Below are 23,471 nucleotides of genomic sequence, written 5' to 3'. Positions count from 1 at the left end.
TTTCCTCTTTTTTGAAAGGTGTATTCAATGTGGTTTGACGAGCTTCCGATGTAACATACATAACAAGTGGTCCCCTTGACCTAGGTGGTAGAAAAGTACCGGTTTGTTGTGAATGTGTGGCACTCGCACTCGCACTCGCACTACTTACATATGGTGTCATTGTTGTGCCCATATCGACACTTTCACTTTCTTCTCCACCACCATGACACAACTCATGACTAGCTTTCCTCTTTTCTTTAGTTCCCATAACATTAGCAAAGCATTCTTCCTTCACATTGGGTGGGACTTTTTTACAACTTATCATTCCTCCCGAACTTACACCACCCAAGTGATGTTTGAATCTAGAAATTGAACCTGTGCATTTGTGGTTACAAAAAACACAATAGAAGTGTTTGGTGACAGGATCCAAATCTTTTGTCCATTGCCAAGCAAAATCTTTCTTAGAAGAAGAAGCCATATTCTTCAATGCCCTAAACAATAAACATTAGATGCATGCATACAGTTAATGAACCAACAATTTATTAATTAATTTATATACCAACAATTTCCAACAATTTATTAATTAATTTATATACCCTTGTAGTCCCGACTAATTAGGCCTAGCATTTTGCATTTAGAAATGTTTGGGTTCAGCTAATTGTATCTAAGTGCCAATTTATGGCACACAGTGTAGCATTAAATTGTTGATGTATCTAAGTGCCAATTTATGGCACACAGTGCAGCATTAAATTGCTGAGAAGTTCTATATTGTATTTGTATCTGGTTCTTCTAGTGGCTTTCTTAGTGGGTCGGTTGTGCATCTTTCATTGGTTCTCTGATTCTCTATTTTTCTCAACTGATGTTCGCATTTATATACCCCCACAGAAAGCTTTTGAAAAACCTTCCCCAGAAATTTTTTTCACTACATGCAAATTTTCAGTCAATCTTAGTTAGGTAGCACGCAGAGGCAGATTAATAACTTTTTTGTCTAACTATTAACCCATATATTATAGCAAAACCTTCACCAGAAAACTAAATCCTTAATTTCAGAAACCCTAACCTTTGGGATCTTGCTGACGGCGCTGGGGCTGGGCTAACGGCGGCGGGGTGATGGCGGCGTGGCGGCGTGGCATCCGGACCAGTGTTCTGAGCTTCTGGCGTGCGGGAGAAGAAGAAGCAAGAAGGCAGAAGGCAAAAGGCAGAGGTAGAAAAATGGGATTGAATTCGAAGGTATGGTATGAAGACTGAAAATCCTTACCCAAACGACGTCGTTTTGGGTTTGGATGGTTTAAAAAAAAAAAAAAAAAAAAAAAAAAGGTCTAACAAGGCTTCCAGACACCTTGAGGCGTGCCTCCGCCGCCTCGGCGTTTCCGGCGAAGCATTTCGCCTACTCTAGCAAAACTGAGGTGTTTGCCTCTCCGCCCAGCCTCAAGGGCACCCTAGGTGCGCCCCGAGGCGAGTTCTTTAAAACATTGATACTAAGTATGCTGAGTAGGCGATTCGAACCTTTGAAATTTGATCAAATGGCCACAATTATTATAACTTTTAGATGGCTCCCTGTTTGTAGTCGTTGGATCAATTGTCAATGGCCCGGATGGTCTGCTCAGCATGCTCAATTTTATTGGATCTGGAAGGGATCCGGTTCCAACTAATACCATACCAGCTTACATAAGGTAGATTTTGCTTTTTCTAGCTGAGATACATGAACCGTGCACACTTCACTTCACGCTTTAATTTGGATTTTTTACAACAATTTATGACCGCATGATGTATGATGAACAAACGTGATTGAAGGATTTTCGGGATCCTCCTTGTGAGGATCCTCATTCTTTTATCAACGCCCGTGAGCATAGACTTGATTTTTGGTCGGATCCAATTGGAAATACATGTTTCCAATTCCAATTCCAATCCAATTTGGAATCGGAATTTGAGTTTTCATAAGCTCATGCTGAATTCGGTATTTTCAGATTAGATTATTTCAAGATTTTAAAATTCTGGGAGTTGTATGACTTTATCAATACCAATATAAAAGAATATGTCATCTTCATGACTCTCTGTACATAATATAAAATTTAGTCTCAAGTTCTCATTTTTTATATGTAATTATAAAAATAGTTACACATTTGAGTACATATTTTGTATGTAATAGAGTTATGCAGGTTTCAGAATCTCAGATCGAATTCAAAATATTAAATACATTTCAAGTTCTATCCATATTTTTTCAGACTTTTTCAAATGTTGGAATTTCGTTTCTAATTTGAACTGGACAGAATATTTCAACTCTGAATTGGTCGGAATTGAAGATTCCTATTCAAGTTGCACTTATGTCATTTAGTATTACGGTCTAGTGATATTCTTCTTCACTTGTAAGTGAAAAGTCTTAAGTTCGATTCTTTCAAAAGATGAATTTGAATCACATTATTGCATCCCAGTGTAAGACTTAAATTACCTCTATTCTCGTAAGGTAGATAATCTCGTTTATTAAAAAATAAATAAAAAAATTTGCACTCCTAAGCATGATGGTTTGGCAAACAGTCATTGACGGCCGCTATGACGTCGGCAGGGTGGTTTTAGGTAACACTTGACGACAGCAATGAACGTCAACCGTTACTAATCTTGTGGTTCGAATAAAAAAATACAACTAAAGGCCATTACGTGTCCAACGAGAACCAATAGAAAAATCGAAGTACGACGTGGCGCCACCCACAACACATGCACATATACATACGCTCTCTGCATTTTTCAGAGAGAGTTGAGAGAAGAAGATTGTTAGGAAGTCAGAATTTAGGGTTTGCGAATTGGGATTTTGAGATAGCGTTATGGCATTGACAAAGGCGCAGGAGCTCGTGTCCTCCGATTCGGTCGTCGTCTTCAGGTTCTTAATTTTTCTCTTTGTAATTTAATCACGATTATTGGTTAGTAAATCTCGCATTTAAGAAATGCTAATTGTTATATATATATGGATCTGTAATTGCAGCAAGACGTATTGCCCGTTCTGCGTGAACGTGAAGCAGCTCTTGACTCAATTGGGAGCCAGCTACAAGGCCATTGAGTTGGACAAAGAAAGTCAGTTTCTCTTTCTCTCTAACTATTTTTAGCTGTAATAACATATTGTTCGTATCCGTATGTGTATATTCATATCTATGTATGTATGCATACAGGACCGGCTCTGAAAGTTTGGGGCTCTTGGCGAAGGGGCTGACCCTTTAAACCGTCTCCAACCATTGGTCTAAACCTTAAATTTTTAGCTCAAAAAATTTAAGTTTTAACCGATAAATAATTTTTCTGCTCTAATCCTTCTGGCCTGAAATTTTAACCTCATATTATTAAAGAATGAATTTAAACTAATTTTTTTTCTTAAAGTAACTTTTTTAAAATAAAAATGATAGAGACTATCATAATTTAATTTTATGAACATTTTAATCAAAAAATATTTAGATTCTGACAAATACTGAAAAATCACTAATCGACACCATGAAACTCGTTAAACACTATGAAAAAATATGAAACAAATGGAAGATTTTTTTTTAATTACTTCGGCCGTTAAATTTAAATTTGGATCGTTAAATTTGTTTTTTTTTTTTTTTTTTTTTTCCGTTGAATTTCATCAAATTAGATCGTAACAGTTAGATTCAATGTATTTATAAATATAATATATATATATATATATATATATATAAATAGTGGGCAACCCTACTAATCCTAAGCTAAATCTTGGGCTAAATTTGGCTTTCATTTGAGTTTTAGGTTTTATGCCACATTTTACCGTTGGGTTGGGTTTCTTTTTTTTTTTGGGGGGGGGGGGGGGGGGATAGAAGTGGAAATTTAAGTTTTAGCCCAAGGTTGAAGAAGGTCTTATACATTGGGAGCCACCTACCCCGGCTACCCTCAGTGTCGGCCCTGTATGCATATCATATCATTGGTTTACATACATACATATAAAAGTCCTCCTTGTTTGGTTGTTTTGGATTTGTCATTTGAAGAATTACAAACATGTCCCTTTGTATCTTTGGGTATTCCATTACGGGGTGAATTTTTCTTTTGTTTGCTAATTACATATGATAGCCGGTCAAAACTTGATACTCGCTGTTGCGTAGTCTGTATTGGATGTAAAGTTTGTTTTTGAGCTACCTCACAAATGTATGTGTTGTTGGAAGAAAGTCAAATTGTTAACTGGAAATTGGTGGTTTTACGAGTTCCATTTTCTTTGTGTTTAATGGGACAATTTCGCACCCTTTGCACCCAAGTTCATATTTCCCCTCACGTAGTTTAGACTAGATTAGAAAATCGTTCAACTGAAAAAAGTTGGGACTAACTCTGGATTATGTCACTTTTAAGTACCGATTGCTCACGTTATATTTTGTGAAATGAGATGGACATCTCCCTTCTCAATCTAATGCAGCATGTGTTATTTTTGAAATATAAATTTTATCCGAGTTTTATTGATGCCGGTTTTGGGTCTTGCATTTTGAAGGTGACGGAGCTCAGATACAATCAGCTTTGGGAGAGTGGACCGGCCAGCGGACTGTGCCCAATGTTTTCATTGGTGGAAACCACATCGGTGGATGTGACAGTAAGATTTCGAATTCTTTAACCACAATAGATTCTTAGATACAACCGAGGATATACCCCAATAACAGAGCCAAATCCCGCCTTAACCATGGCTATTGGAATTGTATATCTTTGACATGACTTTGTTATCTTATCTTATCTTATCGAATAATATTATTTGATGTCATTATGCAGAAACAACGGCGTTGCACAAGGAAGGAAAATTGGTCCCTCTGCTGACTCAAGCCGGAGCTGTTGCCAAAACTTCTGCTTAAAGAAGTTCGATGATGGTTGGATATTTAGTAGTAAAGTAGAATAATTTCAGTAATGTGCATTTGTTGATCTGTTACCACCTTTTCAGAACACAACGCACATTTGACTTGTATTTGTGTAATCTCAGTAGTATTTTTATGTTTCGATTCGGATGTGTTTCAGTAATGTGCCTGAATGTTCTGTATAATTGGTTGAGTCTTGATGTGAGTTTTCCGATACCTTGGAAGTCATCATATGTCTTGCTGGTTACACCATATCTCGTCCTTGACATTGATAGGAGGGGGGAAACCTAAGAGTTGTTGGTCTAGCGGTCAGGCTCTTGGTTTGCTCTCAAGTGGTCTGGGTTTCGATCCACCTAGCAATTGTTAAGAGTTTCTCGTTTTCCAAATATTATGGGGTCAGGCGCGGGGGGTTTCTAATGATTAGTTGAGTCAAAAATTCGAATACATTGGTTAAAAAAAAAGTGGGAAACAATTTTGACAGGAGGTAATGTTTTAACCTCACTATTAGTGCAAAATATACCGTAGCAGGGAAAAAAAGGTAGTTATCTAAAAGTTTGTAAGCTGTGAATCTGTTTCATTGTGGCCATGTATACTAGGATGTAATTTCGAACTAGCTTTCTCTGGGCACAGAAGGGGTGGATAACCGTGGTTTGCTACTAGTTTTCCTTCTTTTTTTGAACAAATGATATTATCTACAATAAGGTGGTGGAGGAGTGGACAAAGTCTTATAATGAGCTAGCAATAACGTGGATTCAAATTCTCTTTTGGTGAGAATCAAATCTAAAACCTCTCAGTTATAAATGAAGAGGAATATTATTACATCGTAATATTGGCCAATTGTCCCATTTTTTAGAAAAATAAAAGTTTTTAAAAGGGGGAAAAAAAAACCTTTTTGGCCGCATTTAACCAAATTTCCCCTTAAATTTTGGATAGTGCTATAACACACTCATTTTGTGCTCTTCTTAATTTTTGATTGTCAGTCACTTAGTACTACAGTCTAGTGATATTCTTCTTCACTTGTAGATAAGAGGTCTTAAGTTCAATTCTCTCCAAATGTGAATTTGAACCACATTATTGCTAACCCATTGTGAAGCTAAGCCCACCCTTTCCCCTTAGGCCATCTCCAACCGAATGAGGGCCAAATGACTCCCTTTAGCCCTATAGCTATGCCAGAAATGATATTTTAATGAACAATGCTAGGTCATATTTTATACCATCTCCAACCGAAGGGCCCTAGGCCAAACATAGCCCTTTGACAAAAAATCATCTCCAACCAAGGAGGCCAAAGGGTTATAGGCCAAACATAATTTATTATTTTAATTAAAATAATATGGTTAATTAAATTAAACTACCATATTAAAATAAGGTTTTCGAATATATTTTGAGTGCCACTTGTCGCCAAATGAATAAGCCTCCGGATTTTTTCTTTATAGAATCTCAATAATTTTTGGATATGATTTTTAGTGACACGTGTCATTAACATGAGTAACTCTCCAGATTTCTTATCTTTATGTAATCTCAATAATTTTTTGGATAAGATTTCGAGTGACACGTGTCGCTAAATTGAGTAACTCTTCAGATTTCTTATCTTTATGTATTCTTAATAATTTTTCAGATATGATTTCGAGTGCCACGTGTCGAGATTTAATTGGTTGTGCAAATTTTAGATAAGATTCTTATCTACGTGGCACTTCTTATATTCAGCTTTCAATGTTGTATGAATGATGTAGATATATATAGGAAAAAAAAAATTTAGAATATATATATTTTTTAAATTCGTCAAAAAAAAAAATTCAAATTCCAACGGTAACCTAACATTGGCTAGCCGTTGCTAGCTAGCGTCATGCTGACATCAAGTAGTCGTTGGCATTTAAATGGACTGAGCTGGAGGGCTGGCAAAATGTCAAGCTTGACATTTTGGAGGTGGAGGGCTGGCAAAGCTTGACATTTTGGAGGTGGAGGGCTGGCAAAATGTCAAGCTTGACATTATGACACTAGAGGGCTAGTTTGAGACGGTTTTCATGTCATTCCGAGTTATTTTTAGCCCTATGATAATTTGGCTGGGTCGGTTGGAAATGGTTTTAATGTAGATAATTTTGTTTATTAAAAAAAAGAGGTATTCATCAATTCCCCCCTGAACTTGTGACCATTGGCCAATTTCCCCCCTCAACTTTAATTTTGGCCAATTTGCCCCCTCAACTCTCATAATTAGTCAATTTCCCCCTTCAACTTTAATTTGGCCAATTTCCCCCCTCAACTCTCAAAATTAGTCAATTTGCACCCTACTGTTAATTTTTTTTTTTTTTTAATTTTCCATCTATTCTTTTCTTAATTTTCAATCTTTCTAATAACTTCCAACAAAGTACTAAAATTAACTAAACTCACTTGCATAATATAGGGTAAAATATATAAAAACATAATACAATTAGTATGTGATATGGGTTGATTATAAGAAAAAGTTATGAATCGGGTTTAAAGCATGTAGAAGAAGAAATAATAACAAAAAGAAATAATAATCCTAAACTTATGGATCAGACATATTTCAATAAAATGCGTTTTTCTTAATAAGGAGTCGAAAATTATGAATAGACTAGCCATTTTTTTCACTAAAGCTCGATTCTCTGCAATTTACTTAAACTTAGCTTTCACTTTTATAAAGAAAATTGTATTCACATACAAAAATTTACACATCAATCCTTTTCGTTATCAATTTTGTATAGTCAAAAATCAAATAAAATTACTCCATACTGATTTATTATGACTAATAATACTATCTATGATAAATTGTAAAATTCTAAATTTTAATCTATTTGTAATAGGATAAAGATATAGGAACATGATTAACATACATCTTATTTAGTTTCTTACACACACTTGTTTAATTATGATCAAATTAAAAAATTAACAGTAGGGTGCAAATTGACTAATTATAAAAGTTGAGGGGGGAAATTGGCTAAATTAAAGTTGAGGGGGGAAATTGACTAATTATGAGAGTTGAGGGGGGAAATTGGCCAAAATTAAAGTTGAGGGGGGAAATTGGCTAACGGTCACAAGTTAAGGGGGGAATTTGATGAATACCTCTAAAAAAAATTAGCATATGGGCACACACAAAGTGTGTGAGAATTTTTTTTATTTTGTTTTTGAAATAGAAGTAGAGAGGAAGAGAGTGATAGAGAATTTGAGAGTGGGAATTTTTTTTTTTAATTTTTTTTAATTAGAGATATGTTAGGATTACATGTAGGTGAGACTTTAAAAAAAAAACAAAATTTGGTTGTGTGAAATTACATTTATGCCTCATATTTCTTATTCATGTTCTGTTTTAATTAGAAGGTTAAACTGATAATTTTATAAAATTTTGGTTGATAATAAGTGTTTTATTAATTAATAAAAATTTTAATCGTTGAATTAAATGAATTAAGAAAGATTAAGGGATAAAAATTAATAAGAAAGCGGTAAAAAATGGTGCAAATTTTTTCCTATTCAAACCCCTAACTGCCGCACCCCATCTCTTCTTTCACACGTTCCATCTCTCTCGTTTCTCTCTTCCTCTTTAACCAAAAAAGCCCTTCGAATCCTCAACCTACGAGTCCATCCTTCTCTCTTCACTGAACCTGTGAAGCAGAAACGCAGGTTCCCTTCCATCCTCTTCTTCTTCTTCTTCTTCCTCCTCTGTCCTTCCAGTGAACCCAGTCCTCCTACTCTGGTTCTTCTTCTTCTTCTGCAGCTACTGTTTGAGGGGTTCGGTATCACCTGCTCGATTGAAAAAAGCAAGCACATTTTAGTTTTACTGCAACTTTTTATATTATTATCTTTCTTTTGTTAATATTTTGTAAAGCTACGATTTCCTAAACTACTTTAATTTACGACGGAGCTTGGTTTCCAAATAAATTTTAGTCGTGTGATAAAGGATTGCCCTTTTTATTGTAATGCTGAATTTTTTTATTAAATTTGTTTATACTTATGTATGCGAATTTACATAAAAACATTCAGGTTTAAGGATGTTGCCTGTTGATCCGACAAAGAAGCTGTCTTTTACTCGTTGCATTAGTGATGGAGATTTGGTCATTGTCTACGAGAAGTATGATACCATGAAAGCTGTCGAAGTGCGTGCCGGTTCTGTGCTCGGAAACCGGTTCGGCGTGTTTAAGCATTCAGACTGGATAGGGAAGCAGTTTGGTTCCAAGGTTTTCAGCAGCAAGGGAGGATTTGTTTACTTGTTAGCTCCGACTCCCGAGCTTTGGACTTTGGTTTTAAGCCACAGGACTCAGATTCTGTACATTGCAGACATTAGCTTTGTGATCATGTTCTTGGAATTGGTTCCGGGATGTTTGGTTCTCGAGTCGGGGACCGGGAGTGGATCTTTGACTACTTCGCTTGCAAGGGCTGTTGCTCCTAAAGGACATGTCTATACGTTTGATTTCCATGAACAACGCGCTGTCTCGGCTAGGTAAGAAATCGAAATCTCTGCTGTTTTTGTTGTTTTGTTATGGCTTTGGTGTAAATTGGTTTCTTTACTTACGGTCCGCCTTTCAGAAGATGTGAACTTTGAGTTCGATATATGAAATTATGAATTGTGAAATACGTTCATGATTACTTTTCGTCACAAAAACTTTGTTCGACTTAAACAGAAACTGAAGAAAATTAAGCGGTGTAATTTTCGCGTGCAGCCAGCGGTTTCTGTACTTACATGAAGCCATTTCTTGTGTTTCAAGTAGGCTACCGTTACTGAAAGGCTGACAAGATTTTTACTTTTATAGGGAGGATTTTGAGAAGACGGGATTAAGCAACTTGGTCAGTGTAGGAGTAAGAGATATTCAGGGCGAAGGATTTCCGGATGAGTTTTCTGGAATGGCAGATTCTGTCTTCCTGGACTTACCCCAACCTTGGCTGGCTATCCCTTCAGCTGCGAAAATGTTGAAACAAGATGGGGTACTATGCTCCTTCTCCCCGTGTATTGAACAGGTGCAACGAGCGTCAGAGACTATGAGATCAAGCCTTACGGGTAGGCTTTTTGATGCAGTTATCTCCTTTTGTGCTTTGTGATGTGTTGATTTTTGGACTTACTTTGCTTCTTTCAAGTGTTTTCTCTCTCAAATGTATTTCCCATGGTAAGATCTGTATCTTCTGCATGTGTATAGATATAAGGACGTTTGAGATACTCCTTCACACATATGAAGTTCGAGAATGGAAATTAGATGACTTCCAAGGCAACGAAGCTGGTTCTGTTGGATCTCATCCACGTAAAAGGCAACATCGATCAAATGAAGGAAGCAATGTGCAGGAAACTACAGGTTCTCCCACGGTCATGGCTAGGCCATGTCGCGACGCCAGAGGCCACACTGGCTATTTGACATTTGCAAGACTCAAATGCCTCTCGTAAAGTATGCAACTTTAATCTAGCTATAGACATAAAGCCTGATTCTTGAACGTGGTTAACTTCGCACGTTATGTAACGCGAATAGCCCAAATAGTTGGGACGAGGTTTCGTTTTTACTGGTTCTGTAATGTGAATTCTTGCAATGATTCAGAAAGTTAGCAATTTGAAAGAGAAAATGCATGTCCATTTTGTGTTTAGTCCCTTTCTCAACACCAATCATGAACCTTTCTAGACCAATTTCTTACGATTCAGTATCTTCGTCGTTATCAATCTTTTGAAAATTAGTGTTTGTAATTTTTGGGTGTTTCAGAAGGGAAAAAATATCAGCCTCAAAATTGAAGTGCTGGAGGTCACATGTTTGCCTTTGCTAATTTAGTACACAGGATTGCAATCCAATCATTCCACTGCTAGCTTCCAAAACCCCGAAAATGACTAATCCCACTCGTCAACCCTTCGGATTTCTGATGCTTGCAAGGATGTGTGGTCCACATTGGAAAGTTAGGGAGCCTTGCATGTGCTTATAAAGAGTTGAGCTACCCTCTCCGTTGTTAATTGGTCTTGGAGCGGAACCTAAACTGCAAAGTGAAAATTGTAAGGATCGCCATTTGTCCTTCAGTTTTGTAATCATGCAGAGACTTGAAAGCGTTAAACACCTGCTCCCAAATTCCAAACCTTCAGATCAAGATGCAGAGCACTGCGCTTGCTGTGTCTCCTTCCACCTCGTTTCTCAAACCTCCGTGTCGAAACTCTTTTCTTAATGCCTCTCAGCTTTCACCCTCAACGTCCTTCATACAAGTTGACAATCTGACTAAAGTTCAAAGGCTTTCATAGCAAACAGCTCTTTACACTTTTCTTATTCCAATGCTTCCTTCATTTTCTCGAATCGTAGATAGGATAATTTGAAGGTCAGGGCTGCTTCTGTGCCCGAGAGTGCTGATGAGGCCTCGAAACAGAGTGGGTTGGTTAAGACCTTGCAGCTTGGTTCAATGTTCGGAATTTGGTACCTTTTGAATATTTACTTCTACATCTACAGCAAACAGGTAGATTCTCTGTCTTCATTGTCTTTAACCATCTGTTCTCCCCACGTTTTTAATTGTCTTCTCCTGTTTTGAAATGCATGTTTTTGCTTCTTGTTTTCGTCTAAAAGAAGCTAGAATTTGAAGGCCAGAGCTTGTTCATAGATTCTGAAAGTATCCATTTCCAGCAACGGTCACCGTGTTTCAGTTTGGCTGAGGGACTGTGATGATTATCCTGATGTGGGCTCTTAACCTCTACCCCAGACCAAATCTCACTCGGTCACAGGTACCTACTTACTTATCCCATGTCGAACGGAGTAGAATACAACATATAATATGTAGTATCATTACTAATAGCACCGAGACCTTTTGTATAAACCCAAAATAGTAGGTGGTTAGATACAAGTTGGGATAGTACTAGTGTGATTAGTAGTATGCCATTTCTCCATCTCTTTGAAATCTTTCGACTTGGGTGGCAGCTTGCGGCAGTTCTACCTTTGGGTGTGGCACACAGTCGGAAACTTATTGACTAACATTAGCCTTGGGAAAGTTTCAGTTTCCTTCACTCACACAATCAAGGCCATGGAGCCCTTGTTCACAGTTGGATTCTCTGCTCTTTTGCTTGCTGAGGTAACAACTTTTCTTCTTCTTCTTTCTTCCTACTTGTGAATCAATCATTATGAAGGCGGTTGCCAACTTGCGGTATGATTGCTGGGTAATCTATGTCATTGTTGATGAAGCAATTTGGCTTTCAGCTTTCTGATCAGGCTGACTGCTGATTGCTGTCCACACAAAGGCCGAGTATTTGGGTGGTTTCTTCTCTTGTACCGATTGTAGGTGGAGTGGCATTGGCATCTTTCACCGAGGCCTCTTTTAAATGGTAAGACATCCGGGAACACAAATTTATGCACGAGTTGAATTCATGGGCAGGTTCTTGGATTATAGTCTGCTAAAAGGAACAAGTTCTAACAGGATCGGTTTAACTATTGTATGTTCTGCAACAGGATCGGTTTCGGTAGTGCAATGGCCTCTAATGTTACAAACCAATCACGTAATGTACTCAACAAGAAGTTCATGATTAAAAAAAGAGGTAAAACTAATTAACCTGCAGATGCAATTTCCTTATTTTCAGAATTTCTTCATGAGGCTTAACAATTTTGTTTTGTGATTAGGAATCTTTGGACAATATCAATCTCTTCTCAGTGATCACTATCATTTCCTTCATCCTGTTGGTTCCTTCGGCGATTCTATTGGAAGGCGTTAAATTTACTCCTTCTTACCTGCACTCTGCTGTGGATACTATTGCTAAGTGCTTCCCAAAAAAGCAGTTAGAAGTGCTTCCTCAAGTAGCTAGTTTTTCTGTACACATTGCTGTATAATTGATAATATTACATGTATACCAGGCAAACCAAGGATTGAATATCAAAGAGTTATGCGTAAGATCACTTCTGGCTGGCTTCTGCTTCCACACTTGACACCACAGTTTCCTACTCTCTCTAAATTAAACCGAAAATTGAAGTTACGTACTTCTTGCAGTAACAAATCTCAGTAGTTAATGTGTACAAACAGTTTTTGGCTTAGAAGTGATGAGTAATGGTTATAATTGCTTGGTTATTTTTGCAAATTTGCGTGGTTATGCAGGTCTCTTATATGATACTGCAGATGGTATCACCAGTGACTCACGCAGTCGGAAACTGTATGAAGCGTGTGGTGGTGATAGTCTCCTCAGTCATCTTCTTCCAAACCCCCGTCTCACTGATAAACGCACTCGGTAAGTTCCTTGTATATTTACATGTATGACACATTATTACATATGGCACAATTCTAGTGTTTAGGTTTCTTGTTTAACAATGACTGGGTTAAATTGCAGGGACAGCTTGTACTAGATCTCGCAGGAGTGTTCTTGTATTCAAGAGCCAAGAGACTCAAGCCAAAGCCCAATTAGTGATGCATGAATTGTAAATATATAAGGACAATGCTTGTGTCTCTACGGGATTTACTTGTTTCCCTACTTATGAAGTATAATTAACGAATATTTACCATCTGAACACCATAAACGGAACCATTCATTCTCTTTATAATTACCTAAAGATCATAGATGCAAAAATTATTCAATTTGAAGATCTTTTAGTCATTCATATGTATAGAAAAAATAGACGGTTCATCGTGAGAATGCTGCTAGCTACTATAACCTTATCTTTTTATTACTCCATTTGGCAATACGTAATTTGCTGTGTGGCCTCACATAGGTGCTACATCAACATACTAACAGATCTTTTAGGGGAGATAAATGGCAATGACCCATTGATGACTAAATTAGGAGATGAGGAACGAAATAATGAGTTTGAAACACAAAGAGCCAAACTGATGAGTTAACAAAAACATAAGTGACCATAAAAACCCTATATGAAAGCAAAAAAGAAAATCATCATCATTTGTAAAGATTAGTTCAATGTCACTTAGTACTACGGTCTAGTGGTATTCATTTTCACTTGTAAGTGAGAGGTCTTAAATTCAATTCTCGCTAAAGACAATGTTGAACCACATTATTATGGCAAGCCCATTGTAAAACTTAGCTCACTCCCCTACTCCCTTAGTATAAATACTATCGTTTGCTTAAAAAAAAAATAGTTCAATAATATATATACACACACATACATACATATTTGTGTGCTTGCGCCCATCATATTGTATGCAAAGATATATTTGTTACCTCCAAAACAATTTTTATTTTAGTATAGGAAACGTTGTTAACCAAATAAGCTATATAAGCACCTCAAGGTCTGTTGAGACTGCTTATCAAAATGCTGTATTTCTATTAATTATAATTTCAACTCACCTTAATGGATGCGCTTCTAGCACAAACGCAAAGAGTGCATAAATCTCTCCCATTTATTTTTTATCCTTTTACCAAAGTTTGCATAATTGGCTCTATCCACAATTAAAAAATAGAAGCGTTATACATAATGGTATCCACAATGGCTTAATTGCTCTATTAGCGACGCGGGTACGGCCAACATGGCATAAGCAAGATCTCAAGTGTTAACCTACACACTTTACTAACAATAGTGATGCCAATTTGGAACAAAGAGCTATCACAAATCTGCATCAATCTTAATCAATTTCCAATTATGCATATTGCTTACTTTCTAAGCACTTTATGTGGATTTCGAATTTCTAGCTAAATATAAAACCTCATATATATTATATATTGTCATCAAAGTACCATTGTTATATGGTGCAGTTAATTGTACTTGTGAGCACAATAATAACAGAATATCGATGACCATATCGACCACATTTTGATATTTATAACTTCACAATATAGACAATATCAACAATAACGACAACATATATAGATGACATATTACAAAACATCTCTATATAAATAAATAGATAGCAAATTTGGACAAACACATGCATAAACAAAACAAAACAAAACTAAAGTTGAAACAACATCAACACTGTGGTCCGATTAGAAACTATCCAAATGAAAATGCTAAAAGGAAATACAAGTCTGAACGCTTCTAAACATGAAACCCTGATGACGCACAAAAACAACAACAGAATGACAACATACGAAATAGCTAGGGGCAGGCTGCCGACAAAGCACTTCCTGCAGCTGCACGAAAGCTCACATATTTCTCTTGAAATGGAGCATCTCCATACTATCCAGCTCTTTCTTGAAATGGTCATCATGTCCCCGCATAAAGTTGTCTATCTCCAATGTAAAAAATGGTAGTTCATACTCCATGCTGCAGCTCGGATCCTTAACCCTAGAAGTGCTGCTGCTTGCCATTCTCTGCTGCAGGTACCCACCAAGTCCATAGCTTTCAAAAATATTGAACATGTTACTCTTGTCGAAATCAGAAAGAGTTGTAACACCATCAACCATGTGATTGTTCATGTTGGAGGCCTCACTGTCAAAAGGTTCTGGACGATAACCCGTGAGATCCCAATTCACGGAGTTGGTTGCGTCTGGGCTCTCGACAATGTTGTTCTGATTAATGTGCATCCCAGACTGATGATCCGGTGAGACCACAGACGACAGCACCGCTTTGTTCTCCATAGTTCCGGTAGAGTTGGCGGAAGCAGTACTAGGAGTACCAGTAGTAGTGCTACTGACCACGCTCCTGATGTAGTCCTGCAACATAGAGCTCTCATTGTAATTGTTATTGGAGGAGTCCTGCTTGTTGCTCTTCCTCTTTGAGTTTTGCTTCCTCTTTGTTGCGTTCCAGTGATTCTTGATGGTGTTTTCTGTTCTTCCAGGCAATATCTTTGCCATTTCTGCCCATCTGTTCCCCATTTTCTTGTGGGCTTCGATCAGTATCTTGTCCTCTTCCTCGCTCCACACTTCTTTCTGCAAGTTTCAACACAGATTTAATTACTTGCAGGAACGCACTATATATTTAACTATCTGAATATGTTAACCAAGCGGAGATGAACAGAGGCAGAGAATGAAGATCAGAGGAAGAAGATGAAGTGCAGAGAGAGAAATATATTCACGCACATATTTACGTATCTGAATACATATGCTTCTAAGATAATATATAAAAGTCAAAAGCTGATTGATCTGGTAAACAACAACTCGTTTAATTAAAACCAACGTTATGCACGAGCTAACTAGATTTGATCTGTAACTGTCAACTTTCTGTTAGCTTGTCCAAGTAGAAAACAATGCATGTAGTACGTACTACGCATATGCTAATGTATAGTCCTAGGGTTTTAACTAGGAAAACTCAAGATGCATGCATCGTCACCTTAGTTCAATAACATCAAATCAGAGAAGGAAAAAGGGCAATCCTACTTGATCCGATGCAATTATTTGTTACAAATCAAAATTAACTTAATAATTTTTTTTATCATGATAATAATTAACATTTTTATAATTATAGAAGGTACATTTATATATGTGAAAAAGCAAATTAAAAAATTTGAATTTCATCATAAATTGTTTTTCAGTGAAAAACTTCATTATAAATTATTCAATCAAAATTCACTACATATTTACAAAAGAGCAAGGATTGAAGAGTAATTTAGATAAATAATATACAATAATTCAAACTTATAATTAAAAAGTGAATCAATTTTATGTCTCGGAATGGGTTGGATTTTAGCCTAATTTTGGTCCATATCGAAGACCCCTATTTAGACTATATTTTGTAAACAACATCACGCAGTTATTGATGATTAACGTGCTTCTTTCTTATTGGTGAAACATCACATAGTTTATAAATATGATCTAAAAAATTCTCGACCTAATCATCAATAAACACGTATATAACTTACAAAATATGGTCTAAATAGATAGTCTCTCTACCGTTACCCATAATTTAATAATTCAAATTGAAATAAATTCGAATTCCGATATGTACGCATAAGCTAACCCTGGCATGGGTTGTTTTGGAAATTCATGACTTGTCATGGTTAATTATTACAATCTAATCCAAATTCTGCAATCCACCTTAACCGCTGGTTGAAACGCATGTTTCTGCGTTGTCAAGCAGACATTGACAAATACTGGACAATACAATGTCCATTACAACTTCACAAAACGTATAAATGGACAAATAAAGTAATTATATATTTTACGACAGACGTCAAAAAAATTAGAATTACAGTATTTTTTTAATAAAAATATAACCAAATATGTGCATATGCCATATATGTAGCCATTTATCTTTGTGTGTGTATACATTAATAAAATTATGAGTAATTGTATGTATTTGCATAAATCTTTTGTTTTTATTTAAAAGATAAATAAACTTTAGTGAATGAAGCTATATATATGCTTGTATGTAATTTATATGTTAATGAAGGTTGTGAAATAGTAAAGAATTAAGGGGAAAAAGGATGAAACCCTAATGTCAGGCCGCAGATGGTTGTGCCATCTTTCTCTACATTGCTTTCCCACTCTCCCCGTCAGCTGGTTAGCAATATGAGACCACTTCTTAATTCCAAACCTGCCAACCAATTGTACCAAGTGTCTGCAAAGAGAGATTTAACTGAGTTAATTACCAATTCTTACCGAACATCAAAAAACTAATTCGACTTCTTAAAAAAAAGATTTAAAATATCCTCCAAATTCAGAAAAATACATGAAGAAAATATAAATCAACACTGTGATTAACCAAATAATCGACTAAAATCAGGAAAACCAAATACCTGTCTTCCTCAGGACTCCATTGGCCTTTTATTATATCAGGTTTCTTGTGCAAGAGTTTGATGGCTCCTCCCTCGCACAACCTTTTGCTCTTCTTTTCATCAGCTGAGAGCCTTGGAATATCATCTGAAGGCAGACGCATCGCTGGAGCTGATGAGGACCCGAATTCACCATAAATTACCAATGGTGGGAGCTGCACACAGCTTTCTGACCCGATCTGCTGGTCATGAGGAATCTCTTGATGGTCGGGAGGATAACCCAAACAGCCTCTAACACCACCATGAAATCCATGCATCGCCACCAATTCGCTTTCGCCACAATCGGCTGTCACGAAATGATGGCGGTGATAATTTGGGGTATAAGGTGAAGGTTCAAAGGGGTTATTAAGGGTGTTGCATGTGGTTGAAATCTTGCTGAAGGGGTTGGATGAAGAACCGGCCTCAGTGGTTGTGAAATGATCAGTCTTTGGAGTGAGATTGTACTCATGGGAATGAGAAACGCGATTAAACCCATGATTTATGGAATTGGGGTGATGAAACAAAGCCTTTGGAGAACTGGGTGGTGGAGGGGAGGATCTAGAGAGAGAATAAAGATTCCCATTGGTGGTAGTGGTTTTGATGGTGGTGGGAGGAGGGTTTTCTGGTTTCATCAATTTCAGAGGGTTTGAAGAACCATAGAGAAGGGTGGAAATCAAAGGAAAATTATCTAATTCTCTCAAGTTGGTTTCCAAGTACTCCATGCAAGCAGAGAGAGTCTCAGGGCTCTAGAGAGAGAAACAAAAGCTCAAGAAGGAAGGCTGGTTTAATGTGTGCTAGCTGATGTAAATTTCAATTGGATTCAATTGGCCTTTTATTATATCAGGTTTCTTGTGCAAGGCAAATGTGGACCCCACTGCCTATCTAGCGTTGCAAGGCCATATCTACCATCAAAGGGCTCATATTTCTTCCAGTCTGTGTCCATTGAACTTCCCTTGCCATGTTTTTTTTCCTTATTTTTTGAAACAAAAAATTGAAAAAATTTAAATAAAATAAAACATAGGGAAAAAATTATTAGGTTGTTATACTAGTCTTGTATTTTAGGGAAATTGTAAGACGGGTTATGACACATGGTGGACATGTATTGCCCATAGCTCTGTTTTATGACGTGACATATCATATATGAAAACAATGCGTTTCACGGTGTATTTATTTTTTTTGTAAGGCCACAACCGTCGATGGCAGATCCAACGATGAGTATCAACTAGAAATACACTCAGAATAACAACAAAAATCATAAAAGACATGTTTCTTTGCATTTTCTAACTAAGAAAAAACATATTTCCAACTCCCTTTAAATTCATTCTAGTTTAAAAACTACATTTTAATTACAAATAATATTAGGGAGATCAAAATTTTAAATTAAATTTTGTAAATCATACGACATAATTGTTGATAATTAAATTATTACTTAAATGTTGATTAACGTGTTTTTTTTTTTACTGCTAACACATCATATATTTGAAAATTTAATTTAAAATTTTGATCGACCTAGCATTACTCTTACCAAAAAGAGGCAATAGGAGCCTAGGAATTAGCTCCTCCTCTCAATTTCATAGAGGAAATTTAAAGCTACCAAAATAATTTCTTTAAAAATTAATTTTACTACCAAATGATTTTCTTTTCAGTCTTATCTTTTCTTTCCACCTCGTCTAGTTTTATCTAAATCACACTTGTTAATTGTAAATGCATATTTGGAAGGTGTTCAAACCAAATATATGGAAAATGTGAACCATTTGCTTTGGCATAATCTTAAATTTGGCTCAATATATTGACCATATATGCATTTTGCAAGGCTCAAGTACTTGAATCTCATAATACAAACATCCATATCCTAAACTTACCATTTAAAAATAATTAAAATGATTTTTTAATAATTTGACACATAAAATAATAAGACAAATAACTTATAGATAAGGATTTGGGCAATGAAGTAATTTTCAGCTGGTTTTGTAACAATATATTTGTAACTGAAGTTTTGAAAGTATCCTCCTAAATTGGTATCTAATTTATTGGATATATATTTAACTATTTTCATAATAATTAAGGTATTAACATAATTTTGCATTCGAATTTAAAATTTCTACAGTTACACAGCAATGGCCACATTGTTAAAAGCCATTACTCTCAAGCATAAAACTATTTGACTATTTTAGTTATTTAGTTTTTTGCTTAATTTATTTTCAACTTCCACTCCACACTTTATTGGAAGGAGAGGTTTTTTCAGTGTGCAAGGAATAGGCGCGGTGCAACAAGTGTAATAATATAATTAATTGGAAACTTGAAAAAAAAAAATTCCAACAAATTGTATTTTTAACACTTGATTTATTAGACTGTATTTCTAACACACCGAAAAAAAAAATTTCATTGACTAGGAGGAATAAATATGGGGAATTTTATTAGCTCTAAAAATAAGCGGTCTCGAATTGCACTTGTTATCATGAGGGCTGTGTTTTAGCAATAATTAGTTTTAGTTTTAATGTGATTTACTTTCAATAAAATGGCTTAATAAATAAATTTAAATTGTCAATTATATTAGCTTTATTTTTGGCTGTATTCGTCATGACAAACATGCACTAAATTCAGCACCTTTTGTCTCTTTATCCGCTGAAATAGAAAAAGCAATATTTTACAATCCACCTGAAATTTAACAAACATTTTAATTACGATTTGATTGGACTTGAAAATACTCTACTTTTGTAAGAAACGGGAAGCTAATATTTAAAAAGATAAAACGTGAACAAAATGTGAAATATAAGAACTCTGGTCGCACCATAAAGAGGGAAAAAAACTTGAATAAGGATGTCTGACTATGTTATTTGTAGGCATCTCTAACAAAAACAAAACTATGAGAGTCCTTATGTTTTTACTTCGCTCAATCCCACGCAAATTCGATCAGTATTCACTATTCAAACTTCACTAATGAAGCAACCCTACTAAAGTTTCTCACAAAGAGCCTGCTGCCCTCGTGTTTTACTTCACCCCACCCCATGCTAATCTCACCAGTATAAGGACTGCACTAGTCAAGCAATCCTATCGAAATTTCTCTCGTAGAAATTGTCACATCCCAACCCTCAGCTCCAACTATATTGTCCGCTTTGGCATTCCCTGCCCGAAGACAGAGCTACCGCACGGTTTTGTTTCTGTGGACCGGTACTCAGCCGTAGCCAGCGCCTGCCCTCCCCTCAGGGAGTCCACAAAAGGCCTAGTTGAAACTTAAGGTTGGCAATGGATATATAAGGCCCAAAGACCACGCCCTCACGGGCGATGTGGGATACTACAATCCACCCCCCTTAGGGAGTCCGACGTCCTCGTCGGCACACCACGACCGTGAGTCTGGCTCTGATACCAAATTGTCACATCCCAACCCTCAGCTCCAACTATATTGTCCGCTTTGGCATTCCCTGCCCGAAGACAGAGCTACCGCACGGTTTTGTTTCTGTGGACCGGTACTCAGCCGTAGCCAGCGCCTGCCCTCCCCTCAGGGAGTCCACAAAAGGCCTAGTTGAAACTTAAGGTTGGCAATGGATATATAAGGCCCAAAGACCACGCCCTCACGGGCGATGTGGGATACTACAAAAATGATAATTTTTTTCCCTAGTCAATCTCCCAACGACAATATGTGTTGGTTTATTTTCCCACATTACTGTATCTTTTTCTAAATTTCAATTGGATTCAAGATCCTCTCCGGATCATTGTGTCTAAACGGATCACTATGTTTAGAGCCTAAGACCATCTCCAATGGTGACCTAAAACCTAAAAATATTTAGCCCAGAAAATTTAGGTTTTAGCCTAAAACAGCTTTTCTGCTCCAACCCTTCTGGCCTAAAATTTTTGCCCGAGATTATCAAAGAATGAATTAAGGCTTTTTTTTTTAAATTAACTTTTAAAAAAAAATTATGTTGACTATCCTAAATTAATTATATGAACATTTTAACCTAAAAATATTTAAATTCCGATAAATTTTGAAAAATCACTAAATCAATACATGAAAATCATGATAAACCACATAAACTTAATAGAAACGACATTTAATAAACCACATAAACTTAATACAAATGACAATTAATAAACCGCATAAACTTAATAAAAAAAAAAAGAAAAAAAAAGACAATTAATAAACCACATAAACTTAATACAATCGAAAACTCATAAACTTAATAATGATATCCACCATCTTGACTTGGTGATGGACTTGGGTGATAGTCATGAGATGAATCGTCATCTTGAAATATACTCCTTGTGACATCCCTTCGTAAAATGTCCTTTTGCTTACCACGTACGTATTTCTTCCTCTCTGTAGTGTATTTGTCAAGGTCCTCCATCATCAAATTAATTTCGAACTTTTCTTGCTCCCTATCCCCTTGTTCCTTCATGGCCAAATGTATTTTGGCCGATTCTTCTTGCCGAGAGATATGGTTTTCATTCATTCTTACCATTTCGCTAGCAAATTGTGCACGTATTGGATCTTGGGACTTCCCTTTTCTCTTTGCTTCCTTTTGCTTATCTCTACCCGGGGGCCTTGCAAAAGAAGTTGGGGTAATTTGTTTGACACCTTCATTGACATCATTTGGGGGTGGGGCTTCACTATGAAAAAATCTTCTCCATTGTTGGTCCGCATCGGTTCCCCACCTCGGACAATCCTTGAGGATGTTCCAAGCATGATGCAACTTAAAAGCTTGATTTTTTGGTGTAGTTCTTGTCTTCTAAATTGACATTGCTTTGTCACCCTATGCAACAAATACATAAAAACAATTAGTTGCAAAATACTATTATATACATGACAAATAAAATATCAACAAAGAAACTCACAATTTCTGAGGCGCCCCTTCCACTAGGCATGTCAACCATGACTCTCTCCAAGCTTCCCTTCCACAAAGTGCACGTTTTACTGATAATCTTCCACCGATCATAAACACGCCAACTTCCCTTTGACCGGTGTTGGAGTTTTTATGGAACTTATCAATGATTTTACCCCACAAAACCTTTCTATTTTGATTCGTGCCGACCGCACCATCTTCGCTAATAGAAATCCATGCCAAACATAAAGCAATATCTTCGTCAAAGGTCCAATTACGACCTCTAACATTCTCTTTTGCCATCTTAAAAATTTTGGAAATGAGAAGAAATGGTAGAAAGAAAAATTGAAAGAATTGTACGAGAAAAATGAGTTTTGTGTGGATGTTTGAACAAATACATAGGTATTTATAGAGTTTTTGGTTGAATTTTGAGTTAAATATATTTTTTAAATTATTTTAGCAGTTGGATTTTAATTTGGACCGTTAGATATTTTTTTTACCGTTAGATTTGATTATATTCGATCTAAGCCGTTGGATTCAAAAAATATATAAATATAAATCTAAAAAAAAATATTTGAATGTGGACCATTGGATTAACCAATGGTCCAATTACCACCACCACCCGATGAAGAAAAGTAGCCGTTGGCTACAGACAAAACTTGACAAACAGGGGGACACGGGTCCACCTCAGTTGAATGCAGGTTGAAGGCCTTGCGTGCTGCGCGTGGAGCAAGTGACAAAGGGCAATTGGGTTTCACAGCCCAGGTTTCAGTCACAAAAGCTGGGGTCCACTCAAATTTGTGGCCTAAACTTGGGCTGGTATTGACCTCCATTTGGGTTTTAGGTTATTTTAGGTCATGAGTTGGAGTGAATTTTGTTGTTTTTTTTTTTTTGGGGTGGGGGGGGGGGGGGGGGGGGGGGGGGTTGGAAATTATAGGTTTTAATCCATTGTTGAAGTTGGTCTAAGGGCTCAGAGATCCAAGTCTTTAAAATAGAGAGAGAGAGAGATCTGGATCATTGATTTGTATGAGAAAGGGCAGTAAAATAAACTAATGAAGGCTACATTATTTAAAATGAATGATCCAAATATTCGAGGACATAGCTCCTAACATAGAAATCCAGAGAGAATCACAAATCTTTCTGTTGAAGGTGTCATTTACTCCCCTAAACTTGTAGGTCACCAAAAATTGAGAAAAACTACTAAAAAATTATAAATAGTGAGTTTTCCCTCACCATTTCGGTCCAAATTGCTCTCAAAAGAAGTCATTTGCCAATG

At 36.5% G+C, this 23,471-nt stretch overlaps 2 protein-coding genes, 1 long non-coding RNA gene and 1 pseudogene across 3 annotated transcripts; 3 read left to right on the top strand and 1 right to left on the bottom strand.

Moving 5' to 3' along the window:
* The first annotated feature begins 2,694 nt into the window (after positions 1-2,694).
* LOC137708388 (glutaredoxin-like) lies at positions 2,695-5,010 on the top strand. Its single transcript, XM_068447446.1, has 4 exons — positions 2,695-2,854; positions 2,957-3,045; positions 4,454-4,552; positions 4,726-5,010. Exons 1-4 carry the CDS (start codon positions 2,799-2,801, stop codon positions 4,803-4,805), a joined length of 324 nt encoding a protein of 107 aa, XP_068303547.1. The 5' UTR covers positions 2,695-2,798; the 3' UTR covers positions 4,806-5,010.
* A 3,793-nt stretch (positions 5,011-8,803) lies between these two features.
* Positions 8,804-10,185, top strand: LOC137749415 (uncharacterized; annotated as a pseudogene).
* Positions 10,186-11,340: 1,155 nt separating this feature from the next.
* On the top strand, positions 11,341-12,258 carry LOC137749236 (uncharacterized). The gene is made up of 4 exons (XR_011070194.1): positions 11,341-11,484; positions 11,678-11,828; positions 11,954-12,078; positions 12,203-12,258. It is a non-coding gene; the product is annotated as an uncharacterized lncRNA (long non-coding RNA).
* A 2,574-nt stretch (positions 12,259-14,832) lies between these two features.
* On the bottom strand, positions 14,833-18,100 carry LOC137709282 (transcription factor MYB98-like). The gene is made up of 4 exons (XM_068448370.1): positions 17,364-18,100; positions 17,100-17,185; positions 16,663-16,718; positions 14,833-15,558 (listed from the first exon to the last, which is right to left on the bottom strand). The coding sequence occupies exons 1-4, from the start codon at positions 18,098-18,100 to the stop codon at positions 14,833-14,835; spliced, it is 1,605 nt and encodes a 534-aa protein (XP_068304471.1).
* Positions 18,101-23,471: the final 5,371 nt, after the last annotated feature.

This window comes from Pyrus communis, chromosome 11 (genome assembly GCF_963583255.1).
Source record: "Pyrus communis chromosome 11, drPyrComm1.1, whole genome shotgun sequence".
Lineage (NCBI taxonomy): Eukaryota > Viridiplantae > Streptophyta > Magnoliopsida > Rosales > Rosaceae > Pyrus > Pyrus communis.
The sequence above is the reverse complement of the archived record's forward strand: the minus strand, read 5'-3'. Positions and strand labels throughout refer to the sequence as shown.

What these genes read in the sequence shown, in the direction of transcription:
- LOC137709282 (XM_068448370.1), bottom strand. Translation starts at nt 18,100, where the DNA reads ATGGAGTACTTGGAAACCAACTTGAGAGAATTAGATAATTTTCCTTTG. An exon ending in GGGGAGAGTGGGAAAGCAAT is followed by an intron (nt 16,719 to 17,099) that starts GTAGAGAAAGAT and finishes TGTATTGTCCAG; the next exon opens with TATTTGTCAATGTCTGCTTG. An exon ending in CGTTTCAACCAGCGGTTAAG is followed by an intron (nt 15,559 to 16,662) that starts GTGGATTGCAGA and finishes TGAAACTTGCAG; the next exon opens with AAAGAAGTGTGGAGCGAGGA.
- LOC137708388 (XM_068447446.1), top strand. Translation starts at nt 2,799, where the DNA reads ATGGCATTGACAAAGGCGCAGGAGCTCGTGTCCTCCGATTCGGTCGTC. An exon ending in GATTCGGTCGTCGTCTTCAG is followed by an intron (nt 2,855 to 2,956) that starts GTTCTTAATTTT and finishes CTGTAATTGCAG; the next exon opens with CAAGACGTATTGCCCGTTCT. An exon ending in CCACATCGGTGGATGTGACA is followed by an intron (nt 4,553 to 4,725) that starts GTAAGATTTCGA and finishes GTCATTATGCAG; the next exon opens with AAACAACGGCGTTGCACAAG.